At 37.1% G+C, this 16,686-nt stretch overlaps 1 protein-coding gene across 4 annotated transcripts in view; it reads right to left on the bottom strand.

Annotated features, from left to right (window-relative positions):
- The window catches only part of PDLIM5 (PDZ and LIM domain 5), a gene marked incomplete at its 5' end in the record, with an annotated part of 212,340 nt that overhangs the window by 4,182 nt on the left and 191,472 nt on the right, over positions 1 to 16,686 (bottom strand). For all 4 annotated transcript variants that reach the window (XM_081109306.1, XM_081109307.1, XM_081109308.1 and 1 more), the window contains 3 exons: positions 1,841 to 1,961; positions 4,855 to 5,035; positions 14,911 to 15,085. In XM_081109306.1, coding sequence (XP_080965432.1) covers positions 1,841 to 1,961; positions 4,855 to 5,035; positions 14,911 to 15,085 — 477 coding nt within the window. The remainder of the gene's footprint in view (positions 1 to 1,840; positions 1,962 to 4,854; positions 5,036 to 14,910; positions 15,086 to 16,686) is intronic.

Here is a 16,686-nt window from a genome sequence, read left to right on the forward strand (position 1 = left end):
CATTATAGGTGGGTTAGAGAAGGCTCTCTGAGGAGGTAATAGTTATGTTGAAACTTGAAAAGGGAAGGAGGCACCACCAGAGAAAAGCTGGGGAAGAACATCCAGTTAGAAGAAAGAGCAATACAAAAGCTCTGAGGTGGGAAGAACCTTAACATGCTCAGAAGCAACACAAGGGCAGGTATGGCTGGAGGCTAGAAGCCAGTGACTGGAAAGAAGGTGGCAGGAGTAAGGCTGGCAAAGCCAGCCCTGGGAAGGAATATAGTTTTTACTCTAATGGAAGCCACGAAGGTATTAAGCACTATCGGATTCACATTTAAACAAATGTTACCGTAACTGCTATTTGAGGACTGGGGAACAGAAGATATACCATTTAGTTGGCAATTCCAATGCCCAGGCAAAGGGTGAATGTGAGTTGGATTTAGTGTGATGGCTGAGATGAAGAGAAAGGAATGAATTCAGTATACAGATTGGGGGTATATGTTAGAATTTGCTAATTAAATTGGACATAGGGAGAAGACGGGGAAGAGCTGAATCCCAGATGGCTCCTAGGTGTTGGAATAGTGGACTGGGTTAAGTCTGGGAGGTTAAAGAAAAAGAAAAAAAATAGAGCAAGATGATTAGAAGTGACATTTAAATAAGACTTTAATAATGTTTTTCCCTTCCTGCAAGCAATTTCAAGGTTTTAAAAATATGACTTCTTAGACTACATTAAATATTATATTAAGGCTAGGTTTATATATGTTTTGACTAGATAGGAATTACCTGACAGTCAAAATGTCTTGCAAAGCTTTTAAAACAAACAAATAAACAGCTCTTTCTTCAGAAGAATTAAGTGGCATTACAAAATGTGAAATATTCTGGTGGAAGCAGGGGCAGACAGCTTATAGCCAAACCTGTCCCCCAAAAGCTCATGAGGTAGGTAGTTCACTGGAATTTCCCAGGGCTTCTGGTCTGACATAGATCGAGATTGATCCTCACTAGAAAACTTAGAGAAAGGTGAAAACAAGAGGACATTGAGTGAGCAGAAATGGAGGCAGTGGTGTTGACCAGCCTCAATGAGAAGCTGACTGCTCCTTTAACTTGCCTCTGTGGCGTTAAGTTCTACTAGCACCACACCTTGATATTCAAGGCAGAACAACAATAAAACTCCACAGTGGGAATGCAGTATAGTGAGTGAAGGCATGATAAAGGAAAAATATTTTATTTTTGAAAAAAATGTCTATGTAGTAGTAATATCTAGGTAAGGGTAATGCTAATAAATGAGCATTATGAACGCCCACTTACAGCCTTTGGGAAGGAAAAGGAAGTGTCCAGAGTTAGTAGATTGGTCCTTAGAGCCTAGTTTATTAAAAATAACTTTATCAAGGGAGTAATCCAAGCCAGGATTACCCTCCCATTCAGTAAAAGTAACAAAGGACTTCCAACTTATTGTCAAGGTAATTGTCTTAAAGAGGAAATCAGTATCATATTCAAAAGTTGAACATTTGTCATGCTTACAACCATTCAAAATTTACTTACTGAAGTTGAAGATGTGGCTGTAAGCTAACATGATTTGTTAGAATTTATAACCATAAGTTATTGAAGATTCAAGCAAAATAGTTTTCTCCTAAGTAATGCTTATATGCTCACATCTCTTAGTTAGGTTGGGAATATCTGTTTTGATAGAGTCGGATAAAATTATATATAGATTTTTGCTATATATTTAGGGTAACATTAAATGTTCCTAAAATAATTAGGAAAATTATTTTGCCTAATATTTCCTTTCAACTTTATAGCAATATAAGAGTTAATGTTTTACCTTCATTCAAAACTTAAGGAACTAACGGCTTCAGAAGCTTACCCGTCTCACAGTAAGGCTCACCATCCTCCAGGTGGAAAACATTATTACGAATGGGCTTTCCACAGGCCACACACACAAAGCAGGAGACATGCCAAGTTTGTTTCAAAGCATTGATGACTTCCTGTTACAGAAAAATAACTGGATGTGAAAAAAAGATGACAATATACAAATACTTATTCTACTAGCTAAACCAATAGCCATTCTAAACTGACCCGAAGTAGACATGTATGTGTCATCTTTGTCTTGAGCTTTCCTCCTAACAGGAGATACATAAGCACAGACTTGAAAATCATCTCAACTGATGCACTTTTTGTGAATTTTTCACAAATACTGCCAATAAACTTATTTAAAGAATGATTGGTGTGTTAAACATTATACAAGTGGTAAATTAAGTAAGCATTTCATAAACGCTTGCTACAATACATTCTGCTTTCTCTCAAAGGGTGTCAGGAAACATTAACTTATAAAGGTTTCATAAGATGATCTTGAAAATCTCATGGATGAAGGGCAAACGTTTAAAAACTAAAACAAACCTATACTTTGGTGCATTATGAAAAAAATAACCTAATCAGTGTAATCCAATCAGTTTAACACCTGTTTAGTATTTCGAGAATCAGCTGTGACTGTATGAAGCATACTCAAAAGAGTATCTAAAATTTGAACCATAAAGCATGGATTCTAGCCAACAATGGCCCTATGATTAAATATACCAAGTATCAACATTTTTAATTAGTAAAAGTCTTGGGCAGTTGGTTTTGCAAGGAATCATGTTTTTTGATTGAGAGAGAGATGGAGCCATTAAAAAAAATCATTTTTGAAGAATAGTTAATAACATGGGAATTTACTCTTTCCATAATATTTTTCACAAAAAGAGGATGCTATACATAAAGTATGGTTATTATTTTGTAAGTGACGTATTTGTAAGGAGTAAACTGGAAGAAAATCCATCCTAAGGTTAACAGGAATTCTGTGATTGGTAAATATATGTCATTTTAATTTCATTCTTTACATTTGTTAGTATTTTTTAATTGTTATAGAGTGAAATATTTTCTCTTTTAATAAAAATATTATGCAAATAAAAGAAAATGACATAGAATACATTAGCCATAGAAAATGCCATAGTTCACTATTGAAGGACAATGGAAAGAAATGAGTTATTTAGATCTCAAAAGATTGCCATGAACTTGTACAACAAATGTGCAATCAACCAAATCATTTCCCAAGGCTTCAAGTATATCCTTCCCTTTATACTAGTATACTTGAGACAGGTTACTACTCCTTCTTTAGTAGCTATTCATGTAACAGTGGAGATTGTAACCCGCCCCACCATTCTTTTGACATTGTTTCTGTCAATGCTGACTCTGATTAATATGTAGCTTATAGATAAACAACATGTTTGTATAAGAATCCTAGGAACTAACTTCAGAAAATACAGACTCGGTCATCCCAGTTCCGGGAGATTTGATGGCCTTCAACCACACAACCAGGATAATGCAGAACTGGATGACACCAGACCATCACTCGACCAGCTCAAGATCCTCATTGAAATGGACTGTGCTGGTCTGCACGTAGAGAACTTTTCAACCCAATCCCCTTGATTTCTTTGTTCTGCTTGCCCTCTCCCTGCTCATAAAAACCTCTGCTTTCACTGAGGTGGGGAAATGGGATTTGCAACAGGAGTCCCCCATCTTCTCAGGTGATTGGCACTTGAATAAACTTCTTTCCTTTTTACCAGCATTTGTCATGCAAGATTGGCTTTCGAGTGGCAGGCAGTTGAATTTTGGTTTCGGTGACATTCCAATAAGTAAACGCAATCCAGAGGCTCTGTCCTTTTAGTGAAGGGCTGGCCCACCTCTGAAGAAATGAGTGTAAAGCTTCCATTTCCTAAAACATCATTTGGTTCTAAGACCGTTACTTGACTTTGTTTTATTAATTATTCTAGAATCCTTAGAATAGATTTATATGCTAATACAGTATTAATGTATTCTACTAATTAATTTTCATTTGGGAAGGTATAGCCTGAATCATTCTATCCTTTTGTTCCAAAAATATTGTATAAACTAATAATATAGAAATATTTCATGTGGCATACTGATTTCTAAGTGTCCTCAAAGTTTTATGCATACTTAAAGATATATTCTAACACTAATACTACTCTATAATTCATGCTCGCTTTTCTCTTGATATGAATTTAGAGTTTCATTATTATATTTTCATATTGAGAATAGCAACATTCAGCAATTCCATTTACAAATTTTGTGTTGCTGGTATGAGTTTCGTATGAGACCAGGCAACTTGGCTGCTTCTAAAGTAACATTCCAACTCCTGGCTGCCCAGAGGAAATGCCTGACTCTTACTTTGTAATTGGAAACTGGGTATTCCAGGGTAGGAAATTCATTCATTCATTATTATTCATTATGTACCTGACACCTAAATTACTCCTTTTTTTCCCTCAAAAAATTAAAAAGGTGTGGTTTTATTATTTTTCTATACTCTCATAAAACTGAGGTTATATTTTTAAACATTATATGCATTCAAGAAAAATATATCATTTATAAGCCTGTTTTATATACTTCATGAAATCTGTGCCCTGTGCTTGAACCTGACAAATAGGGAAATGCTGCTCTTATAAAAGCCATGGAATTTAATTTAAAACAGTGAAGGTGTCAGCTCTGAGAACTCTGATACGTGTGTGGTCCTGTACGACCTCTTCATTCCTGAGCAAACAGGGTCCCGTTGAGGTAGCACACCCACAGTAAATGACGTTTCCTCACAATGGCTAGCCTTTCACCAGGCAAGCCAGCACTCAGTAAGACAAAACCAAAGACAACTTACCCCCCATAAGTCCTATCTACAGAGGTCTGTTTAGTGTTGCTTTACAATAATAAATAGTGATGAAAATAGAGAGGGTATCCAGCAAGAAGAAAAAAAATGTCAAAATGATAGGAAGGGTTCATAATAAAAATTATTCTTTTTTAAAATTCACTCAGAATGAAAAGATTTCCAATACTTACTCCAAGGATCTTCCTTTGGCATCGACCACATTCCGGAGCAAAGAATTTCTCATAGCACAGCTCACAATACAGGGCTCCCTTTTCCTCCACAAATCCGATGTAGGCCATTGTATTTTTGCAGTGAGCACAGTTAAATTCTTCTGGGTGCCAAGATTTCCCCAGGGCCACTAGGAATGGACCCCTGCCAGAAGTACAGAGGTCAAGTTGGCTCAGAAAATCAAAGTTTCTCAAGTTTGCCTGGATCGGACCTCTTCTATACAAATGTCTAAACAATGAAATACTTGCTCACCTCTCCTTCTCAAGGACCCAATGCATGGGTGTTGTAAAGTTACAGAGGAACTCTGTGCATTTATGTGAAAAGAGGGAAGGAGTAAGAACACTGAAAGGCCATACTCCTGCCCCTTTATTCTATCTTCAAGAGATTTGGTAGTTAGGTTGTTTATAATGAGTGAGTCTGTCTGTGTCATGATTATGATTAAGGAGGAGGATGTTAACTGTGATAGAAAATAAAGTAACTAGAAAAAAATGTGGTTTAGGCAGAGATGAGAGTTTGGCATTTCTACAAAATAAACAAAATAAAATTCTCAATTTGGTAATGTTAGGGTCTTAAGAATTATACTACCCGATAAGACATCCCAGTCAATTTCTCTTCCCCACACATATTTCATATTATTTCTCAACTTTATTAAACGCATCAAATCCTCACCCTCCAAAATGACTGCAGAAATTGTAAACTTGTATCGGAGATGGTTTGAAGCTACTTGGAAAGGTTTTACTTAATTGAAACATGACTTATTTTCAATGCACATGTATATCAAGGTAACAAACGTTTGTAAAGAGATTTTTCCCCTACAAAATGCCATACAGTCATGAACTGATAAGATGGATTTCGTTTGCTTGACAGGAATCCGTTATGAAGCCTTATCTAGTCACAAAGCCTGCAGAGATGAACCATTCCAGCCTCTGCAACATTCTTTTCAGGAGCTACATCACACTAATTTTTATTCACAGAGCAGCTTTACCTCCAAGGCACTTTCACATTTATCTAATTTGTCCGCACAGCATTCCTGTGAGATAGTCCAGGGCGGTTATTACGAACTCAGTTTAACAGATGGAAAAGCTGAGATACAGAATGTTCAAAATATATTACAAATTCCGTAAAATCGCTGATTGAGTGAAGGCCAGAAGCTGAATTTCCTGATTCCGAGTATACTGCTCTAGTCAACTGAGACTCTGCCTCTGATATCCTCACCGCCGGTTACCGTCACTGAGCCACCATGGGGCAGTTGTTATTAAGGTCAAATACCTGCCTTCTGGGCAGATTAATAGGAAAGTCACAGAAATAAGCATCATAAAGTCACGTTGTTGTTGCTGTTGTTGTTTTTAGTTTTAGCCTTATTAGTTAGGCCAGTGATGGCGAACCTTTTGAGCTCGGCGTGTCAGCATTTTGAAAAACCCTAACTTAACTCTGGTGCAGTGTCAATTTGCAACCATAGTAAAACAAAGATTTATATTTTTGATATTTATTTTGTATATTTAAATGCCATTTAACAAAGAAAAATCAACCAAAAAATTGAGTTCGCGTGTCACCTCTGACATGCGTGTCATAGGTTCGCCATCACTGAGTTAGGCAATAATATAAACCTGGATATACAGTAACTGTCTCCCATTAGGAATTCTTTGCAAATACACTGTTTTTACAAAGAACCAGCACTTAATTCTGCAAGAGTCAAGAAAGTAGAAGGGCTCTTGATAATGATTAAAATGTGTTCTGTGGGAAATAAGAGACTGTTTTCTCGCCCCACTTTTTGTTGCCTTGTATCTTTTTTAAAAAAGAACTTAAATTTTTATTTTTCAATTACAGTTTACATTCAATATTTTTTGTATTAGTTTCAGGTGCACAACATAGTGATTAGGACAATCATATACTTTACAAAGCATCCCCCCTCTGAATATTTCTAGTATGCACCTGGCACCATACATAATTATTAAAATATTATTATTGACTATATTCCCTAGGCTGCACTTTACATCCCTGTGACTATATTGTAGCTACCAATTTGTACTTCTTAATCCCTTCACCTTTTTTCTTATTAATGTGCAATTTTGTATAAGCTAGTGCATGCAGCTCTCTTAGCACTTGAGACTAGTCGTTTATTGTTTTTTAAAAAAAACTTTAGGGTACTATCGTTTTGTTAGCACTAACAAGGAATGCCTTTGTTAACTAACTCCTGGCGGGGGTGGGGGGTGGGGGGAAAGGGCCACAGATCACCTACTCTGTAACCAACTATGTTACTTTTGGTAGGTTGCCTCTCAATTTTGAACCGGTGTATAAGTAACAGTCCTGCTCAACAACTTCCTTCTTTCATTTTTTCAGTATATATTTGGCAAGTAGTTTTCCTTCAAAGATAAACCAAGAAGTCATAGTGCTCAAAGTTAGACATAGTTTTATAAGAAGCCTAAGCTTTTCCACCAGGTGGGTATCTGGTTATATATGCCTGAAAAATCTGCCAGGCTTAATTTGCTCTGACTGTAACATAAGATATGGTAGAACTTCAGGGTTTTATGCCGCCATTGGTTTGGATATTAATTAAAGTAATTCAAAACAATTTACCAGGGTGATTTTTTTTTTTTTTTTAAATATAAGAGTACATCTTCAGCTCATCCACAAGACTGGATGGCCCCATGAGGCCAGTATCCTTAGGCTCCTCAGTTTGTAAAAGAAGTCAACCAACCTCAAACTCTGAGTTCTGTTAAAGCAAAGGGTTGGTATGCACTTGGAATAAAGAGTTCTACTTCTGGAACACATCTATCAGTGTTACCAAACAGTTAACAACGTTCATCTTAGAAAAAAAAAAAAGATATTTAAGAACAATTGATTAAGAACAATAAAATCCATTTTCTAAAATATGTGTTGAGATTACTCAAGTCCATCAGAGAAACGGGTCCTGCAAATCAGAGAGACCATTCCACAGAATTATTCCTTTAACGGCCAGTGTTCAGTGTGATGCCATCCGTCTGCACTGACACCTGCTACAGAATACAGCTCCATGGAATCCACCTCTGCTCTTCCTACTGTTCAAAGTGTTCTTCGTTAGGCCACACAGGCCATATTCACAGGCTTCCTTGAAGAAATTCCTTTCAGATTTTTGCAATAAGAACAGTTTTGCTTCTTCTGAGTAAAAGAAGTATTTACCCCACTGTACTAGTACAGTAATTTGCAAAATTAACTCCTTTTTTGTTGACTGCTAGAAGGCTTGAAGCCAAATTTAGTCTAACCATAGCAAGTCTGTGTGTCATTGTTGTAGGTCTTATCCAATCTCAAAGTCAAATTACTGTCCAGTGTTCATTTTTAATAGTCCCATTCAAGATTTTTATTCTTCTCTTGATCCCTTTTGCGATTTAGAAGGTTTTCTTTATTACATGCATTTTTTAAAAGCTTTCTGGACTAGAGTCCACTACAAAAAATCCTATATAATAAAAGGCTAATATGCAAATTGACCAAACAGCAGAATGACCGGTCACTATGATGCTCACTGACCACCAGGGGGCAGATGCTCAATGCAGGAGCTGCCCCCTGGTGGACAGTGTGCTCCCACAGGGGGAGCGCCGCTCAGCCAGAAGCCGGGCTCATAGCTAGCAAGCACAGCAGCAGCAGCAGGAGTCTCTCCGGCCTCCGCACAGTGCTAAGGATGTCCGACTGATGACTTAGGCCTGCTCCCCACAGGAGCAGGCTCCCAGACTGTGAGATGGTTCAGGCTGGGCTGAGGGACGCCCCCCGCCTCCCCATAAGTACACGAATTTCTTGCACCAGGCTTCTAGTAGATAAATAATACTGTCCATTGAAAGGGTAATTTTAAGGTATTTCCTTAGTTTCTTTACCATATTTGAATAGTGAATGATCTTAACAATAAAGAAACTCCCTCTGCACCTTTAAAAAGTGAGTTGAAAATGACCCTTCCTCCTGCCAAATCTCCTTTCTTAAACAAACACGCTCTGTGCAGATACTGACCTAACCTAATACTCCTTGGCTGCACTGAGAGTATCTTCCATCAATGCCCTTAAAGTTATGTAGAGACTAAACAATAACATCTTCTGCTTGTAACAAAGTACTCTCTTCTCTGTGTCAGCAGAGACTAATTTAACAAATTCGTTATTAACACAGGATTAGCACTCTAGCAGTTCTTCTAGTTCCGGGTAGAACTGGGTTTCCATCTGTAAACTGGAATGACAGGCTTGGATAACCGCAAAGTGGAATTAAGCATTCAGCTACCTCTTATGATACTCCGCACCTCTTGAGCCCTTACTAAATACTTGTTGACAGAGGAAGGAAGGGAGGGGAACGAGTTAAAGCACTGATTGGCTGAGAGAGAAGAACTATGGCATGAAACTATTTTCCCTGTTTCTCTTCTGTGAGACACCAAAAAGAAAAAAATAAAGAGCTAGGGAAGAAAGCTAAGAGAAGAGGTCAGAGGAAAGGAAAAGATTACAAATAGGTGAAAAGAATTGCAAATTCATTTTTTAAAAAGATTTTTTAAAATTAATTTTTAGAGAGAGAGACAAACATAGATCAGCCACCTTGACCAGGAATCAAACCGGCAACCTTTCGTTGCACAGGATGACACCCAACCAACTGAGACACACCAAATAGGCACAATCTAACAGGGATTTAACTGTGAAATCGAATGCTTACTTCATGCTTCCCTTTGTTATTTAACTTTCACAATAACTCCCAGTGATAGACATTAACTCTGTGAAGAGATGAAGCTAACATCTTAGAAGTTAGCTAACTTTCCTAAGATCCCGGTGGATGATACCGTAAAGCTGGACCCTCCAAGGCCCAGCCACCATAGATTAAACATTTTATTTGACTAAAACTTTCTGCATCAATAAATGTTAAAAACAAAAAAAAAGTTTTAAAAAAATGAAAAGTTAATCAACAAAAGTTTAAAACAAAGCACATAAAAAAGAACTCACATGCTCCACACTAAATATGGAATCTGATGTTCTACTTAACTAGATACAATAAATAATAAAAATGTATAAGCCAGTATTTATTATGTTCAACTTTTAGGGAGGGCCTACCATGAGCAAACAATCTAAGAAAAAACAAATCTAGAAAAACAGAATGAAATAAAAAAGATTATTGGGAGAAAATGCATAGCACATACATACAAAGTCATAAATACACACACACGCACATGCAGGAAGAGAAAAGAGTAAAAGAAAATGAAACACAGAGATTATCTTTCAAGATTTATAATACTTCAAAGTAGAAATTCTAACAATCCTTCCAAAAATTTAGAAACATTGTATTTTACACCCTTAATTCTTCATTCTCAGTGGGGTATGCCCAAACTTTCCAATTTGGAACACAAAAAATATATAGTTCTTCTTTCATCGAGTACCATCTTTAACTTAATAGTCCTTTAAAATACTGCATTTAAAAGGTTATAAGGCCTTTTTATTTTGAAAAGACATGCTTGTTGAGAATAAATGCATAGGTAAAATGAGCCCAAATATAATAATGAATAAAAAGAACAATTTCTCAAAAATGGTAATATCAATTAATAAGTTAAAAACAAGTTTACTGGAGGCAAATTAAAGTCAATTCTTTATATTGAGGTTATTATAAAATCAGAAAAGCAGGAGAAATGTGTGATTCTATATAAGACAAGTGGAATATAATTTCAATTTGGCAACACTAATATCATTCATCCCTCCAAATATTTTTAAAAAGTTCATTCATCAACTGAACAAGTATTTACTAAATGCAGTGATATGTGCCAGGCCCTGTTCTGGGAGCAGAGAGTATTTCAAGAAACAAAGCCAGAAAAAGCCCTACTTGCATGGACTTACATTCTAGTATGAGAGAGGGAGACAACAAAAAGGATAAATATACGGTTGTTAGATTTTAAATGCTGAAGATACAAATGAAGAGGGAAGGGAGATAGGGAGACTGTGCATGCGTGTGTGAGGGGAGGGGTAGGCCAGGAATACTCTGATAACTGAGTAAAGACCTGAGGGAGAAAGTGAGCTATGCAAATATCCCCGGGGTGAGAATTTAGGCAAAGGAAACAGCAATTTTTCACTATAGTAACTCTGAAATTTTGGTCTATGTTTTGCTCATAAATCTTGGTCTGTGTCTTTGGTTGTTTCCTTAAATTCAGGGACGAACACATTAAGCCAAAAACCTTTTATCTTCAAGTAAAATCTTAACCGGAAGAGAAAATAAACAAAGCCTACTAATAAAGGAGTGCCCAGAGATCGGAATGGATGGTGAGGCAGCCAAAACACTCTGGTGGCCTCTCCTTGGATAACTGGGATGGCTCTCCTTATGAAAATTACCGAGCGAGAAACAATTCAGTAATTTAAAATTCTCTTTTCTCATTTCAATCAACAATGGGTTGACTGAATGTGATTGTTCTGGTGCAGGTAAACACAGAACGATAATATTGGAGCTATTTTTTTTAAGCATTCCATATTTAAGAAAAAAAAATCAAGCACCATAAATCCCTTACTTCTTTCAGAAAGATGCTAAGAGGCTAATATGAACCGCCCATTTAACACTATGTAATGCATGAAAGTGGTCAACAGATTTTAATGCCACTAGATGTGACAGGCAAGGAATAAGCTAGAGTTTTCATAAGCCCTTTCGACCAGGGAAACTAAAATGCGGTTTTGGCTACATTAGTCTGATTTTCTGTTTCCCTATTACACCAGCACTCCAACAGTCAATCTATTCATGAGGTAAGAGTGGAAGAAATGGTACTCCTATCACAAATGTATTAGAACTGTTCCATAGCAAACTCAAAGTTTCAATAAAATTTCCTAAAATGTAACACCCTATCCATCTGTAAAAAGCAACTAACTAATTAAAGTAATGCTGAAATAAAACAATTTAGGCAAAAGATTCATAATCTTTTCAAGATTCAAATAAAACAAAATTTTAAATATTAGATACAAATAAAATTATTTATGGAATTTAAGCTAAATATGGACTATCAGAGATAACAGTTCAGCCCTGGCCACTGTTCTCAGTGGTTAGAACATACTGCAGGTTCAATCTTGGCCTGGTCAGGGCAAGTGTGAAAGGCAACCAATCAATGTGCCTCTCTCACATCAAAGTGTTTCTCTCTCTCTCTCTCTCTCTCTCTCTCTCTCTCTCTCTCTCTCTCTCTCTCTCTCCCTCTCTCTCTCTCTCTCTCCCCCCCCCCGCCCCCCATTCCCCTCTATCTAAAACTCAATGGAAAAAGATTAACAAAAAGATAACCAATTCAGCACTAACATTTAGTGATTCAGGTTTCTGAGGTTTTAAAAACAATTAACTTTGTTAAAAACAAAACAAAACAGCCCTAGCTGGTTTGGGTCAGTGGCTAGAGCACCAGCCTGCAGACCGAAGGGTCCTGGGTTTGATTCCAGTCAGGGGCACATGCCCAGGTTGCGGGCTCGATCCCCAGTAGGGGGCATGCAGGAGGCAGCCAATCAATGATTCTCTCTCATCATTGATGTTTCTACCTCTCTCTCTTTCTCCCTTCCTCTCTGAAATCAATATATAAATAAAAAAATAGAACACAAAATTTGCCTCAAATTGGTTTCATTAAAAAAAGTTTTTCAAAATGTCAAATATTTAGAAAAGAAATATAAAATAAACAATATAAATTTAAAACAAAATAAATTACACTGTGGTGAACAAAATTATATATTGTAAACAAACAATATAAATTCTGAAATTTTAAACTTCTTAGAGTTTGCCAGGTTGCAATATCCTGTATTGAAAGTATCAGGCCTGTAACTGCAGCTTATTTTTGCAACAGGTGTACAAGAGAATGTCACTTGATCCAATGCCTCCTTGCTTTGGTAAGTGATACTGGCATTGAGGCCAAGAACTAGAATTATGCTTTGACTGGGCCTATGAACTCACACAGTCCATTCAAGCTGCTTCAGCATTTGAGCACCAAGCAAATGTGCTATGTTAATTACTGTTAGAAGATCTTGACATGAACTAATCCCAGGTCCTATTAACTTCCCTATAGATGAAGCTTTAAAGTTGAACTAATAACAAGTGCTGGGATAATTCAGAGCCATATAAAATTTAACAGATGGGGGAGCAATAAGCAATGGCTATTCATGTTATTAACATAATATATATTTATTTCACATGACAATAAGATTGTGCATTAAAATCACATCCTGATCGAGCATTAAAACTGAAACCAAGGTAGGAAGGGTGGGGAATGTAATTTCTCTCTGAACTAAGTTTTTCAGATGTGCTGATGGTGGTGATTACAGGCTGTCACAGAATCTGATAATCAGACAGCATGAATCAGCAACTGATCTAGTGTGACTTTTCGTTAACCCACCCAATGACATGCTTACAGCAACACACAAATCGCATCAACTCCTATCTCCACAGAGGGTGTGTGTCTGCCCACCATGTAGTATCCCTAAATACCAGTCTCCATAACCAAAGCACCATACTTAACAAAGCAATGTGCCAAGTTGGAATTTTCATTTCATTCATATTAAACCTAATATAACTAAAAACAGTGTTTCATTTACTGGAGTAAAGCAGTACCAAACCAGATTTTGTAATAGTTTAAATATTTCTGCAAGGCAATAACCCTGTAAGTAGTACTTTCAGAAAAATGACTCTATCCAAATTAATACTGCAGCCTGAACGATGAGTGGGTCTGGAGTCCTGCGTGCCCTATTCCAGTCAAACATTCACCGAGTGCCTGATACTGCGCAGGACTGTGGGAACCTCTGATTTCTCCTCTTCCCATAACCAGTGCCACTGCTACCACTGCTCCTGGCAAATTCCTAGTAGCAGGCACTACTCTCCATGGAAAATACAAACAGCTTACAAAATATCGTATTATGATTCCATTTCTGTAAACAACATCGGTCCTGTGTTTGTTTTAAAAGTGTGAATTAAAATACTAACAGTGGCTAGCTTAGGAAGTGGAATTATGGGTGAATTTTTGCTTTCAGTTTTTCTATATTTTTGATATGTCACAATGAACACAGACTACCTTTAAAATATAAAAGCTATTTTATTTTTAATCACTTATTATTTAATAGTGGGTTCAGGAGAAGCGTATTTATATTTGATTCTTAAATAAAGTATTGAGGCTTCTTGGGCTCCATTGTAACTAGACACATTATCCTAAGCAATAATTATGTAATAGAAGAAGGGAAAATACAAGTTAAGTCTCAACCTTAGAGAAACCATTGTTTGCACTATGTCAAAACAGGATAAATTAAAAACAAGGGGAGAGCATGAGCAGTCATTTCAACTGATCATTTGCTACTGCCAACAAGGCAACTCACGAAGGCAACAAACAGGTCCTGCTGGTGGGATCCCTGCAGTCAACACTCACACCTAAACCTCAGCACATTTTAAAAGCCACTTATTAAGAAATGCCCTGAGGGTTAATAAGTGCCAGTGCAGTGCACTCACTTAAGATCACTGGGCCTTTGCCTTTTCCTATGTGGAATTTAAAAGACAATAAAGTAAGATTTGGATAAAAATATTATAAAGAAGCAAGTTGTGATGTAATCTAAAATTTAAAGCATTTATATGCATATATAGACCTGGAGGTAATTATATCTTTCAGTGCTTAGGTCTTCAAAAACCCAATCTTTTTTCCTATAGGACTCAAAGTTCTTTATTTTATGTCACCAGCTATTTTTCATCTAAATGGAAGTCCTCACTTTTGTAATTTGCAAAGTAATGAAGTTCAGCTAAATGATCTTCAGGGTCCCTTTGAGTCTTAACATTTTATTATTCTTTGAAAGGCCACATTAGTCATTATTTTTCCTTAGGAATAAATAACTGAAAAAAAAAGGTATTTTTAGTTTTAATTTCAAGGGTCCAGAATTACTTTTCACTATAATAAATTCTAACAAATATATTCATATTTATCTACTTCAATAATAACATTTACATAGAAATGTGGCAAGCATAATATTATGAATCTTTCAGAAAATAAAATATAAGTAAAAATCAACATTCTTATTAAGTTCTCCCGAGAAATTCCAAAGCCAACCAACCTGATGACCTGGTTGCAGTGAGCACACATGGGAGTCCGTTTCCCTGCTGGGATGTGCTCTGCCCTTTGCACGAAGGTGTCCTGGTCGCTTGGCTGGGGCTGCCCCCCAGCGGAGTTGGCTGAGGCCACTGCTCCTGAGGAAGTGGAACTATTTGAGATTCTTCCAGTGGAAGGTGCTAGGGATTAAAACACAGAAAAATCAGAATGAGAATAAGCCAAATATAAACTTTCTCTAATAAATAATAATAGTACTTTAAAAAATAATCTACTCACTGTCTTATTCACTCTCACACTCACTCACATTTAAGGAGAGGTTATGTACCAAACCCTGGACTGTGATTACAGAGGTTAATAGAAATGAAAATCAAGGGTTACAACACAAAGAGTTATGACAGATGCATGCATAGCATGTTGCAGGAAACATAAATACTTCTGCATCCAGGGGGAGACAGTTAAAGTATTGACAACGAGGTATTTCTAGTCATATAGACATCTCTGCTAAGTGTTAATTAGATTTCACTTGAACTATATCACAGGTACATTAAAACTCTCAGTGGGTTGAAAATAACAATTTTATATTGTTATCTATATTCTCCTCCTATATTCTCTAAGGAGACTGTGCAGTCAGTCACCCAGTCATATAAGGTAGCTATGAAAAAATCATCCTAGGACCTTCTTCTCCCTCATCTGTGGTTGTAATGGGTTCTGTTAATTTTATTTCACAATAATTCTTAGTTTTGCCCTCTCATCTCCATTCCTACAACACTGTCCTGGTTTAGATCCTCAATGTCTGCCACCAGGACTAACTATACCAAACTGTTGTCCTCCACAAATGCATCCTCCCAACTGCCACCGAAGACTGCAGTCTGGCCTGATCACAGACCCACTTGTAGGATTTCCCCGCTCTTTGAGCACTGAATGTAGTATAAACTTCTAATCACCGCATGCAGGTTCACCAGCGGTCTCCGCCGGGTCCGCCACGTCATCTTTCACTACTGCCTTTCACTTTGTGCTACAGCAAACACCTAACTGCCTCACTTTTTCTTGTGAACAGGTCTTCACTGTCATTTCTCTATGCTTCTTCCTCTTTACCTAGTAACAACTACTTATTAAGATTCAGCCCAAAAGCCAACTGCTCCAAAAAGTCTCCTTGAATTACCTCTCCCTGCTGCCCCTTCCATGTTTCTCTTCCATGTTCGCATAGTTTTCTGTGAATGATTTTATTATTGCTTCTACTACACATATCTGTGTCTTTTGTTCTCCAACCAGCTAATAAGCTCCCTGAGGGCAGTGACTGTCTTATTCATTACCCTCACATCTAATACAGTGCCTGGAATAAATAAACAAATGAATGAATGAATGAATGAATGAATAAACTGGAACCAATACATAAGTGAATGAATGCAAAACTGTAAAGACTGAAACCAACAGAAGGCTATAGCTCCTTACCCACAGGCAATTAAAATGCAATGGAAGAGAAAAAAAACATATTAAAAAGGTTTAAAGGGAACAACTTTTAAGAAAAGCATGCAGAGCCCTAGCTGGTTTGCCTCAGTGGTTGGAGTGTCAGCTGAGACTGAAGGGTCTGGGATTCAATTCTGGTCAAGGGCATGTACCTCAGCTGCAGGCTCAATCCCGGTCCCAGTCAGGGCATGTACAGAAGTCAACCAATCTATGTGTCTCTCTCACATCAATGTTTCTCTCTTTGTCTCTCCCGCTCCCTTCCACTCTCTCTAAAAATCAATGGGAAAATATCCTCAGGTGAGGATTAACAAAA

Source organism: Myotis nattereri (assembly GCF_964212035.1).
Source record: "Myotis nattereri genome assembly, chromosome: 1".
Classification (NCBI taxonomy): Eukaryota; Metazoa; Chordata; class Mammalia; order Chiroptera; family Vespertilionidae; genus Myotis; species Myotis nattereri.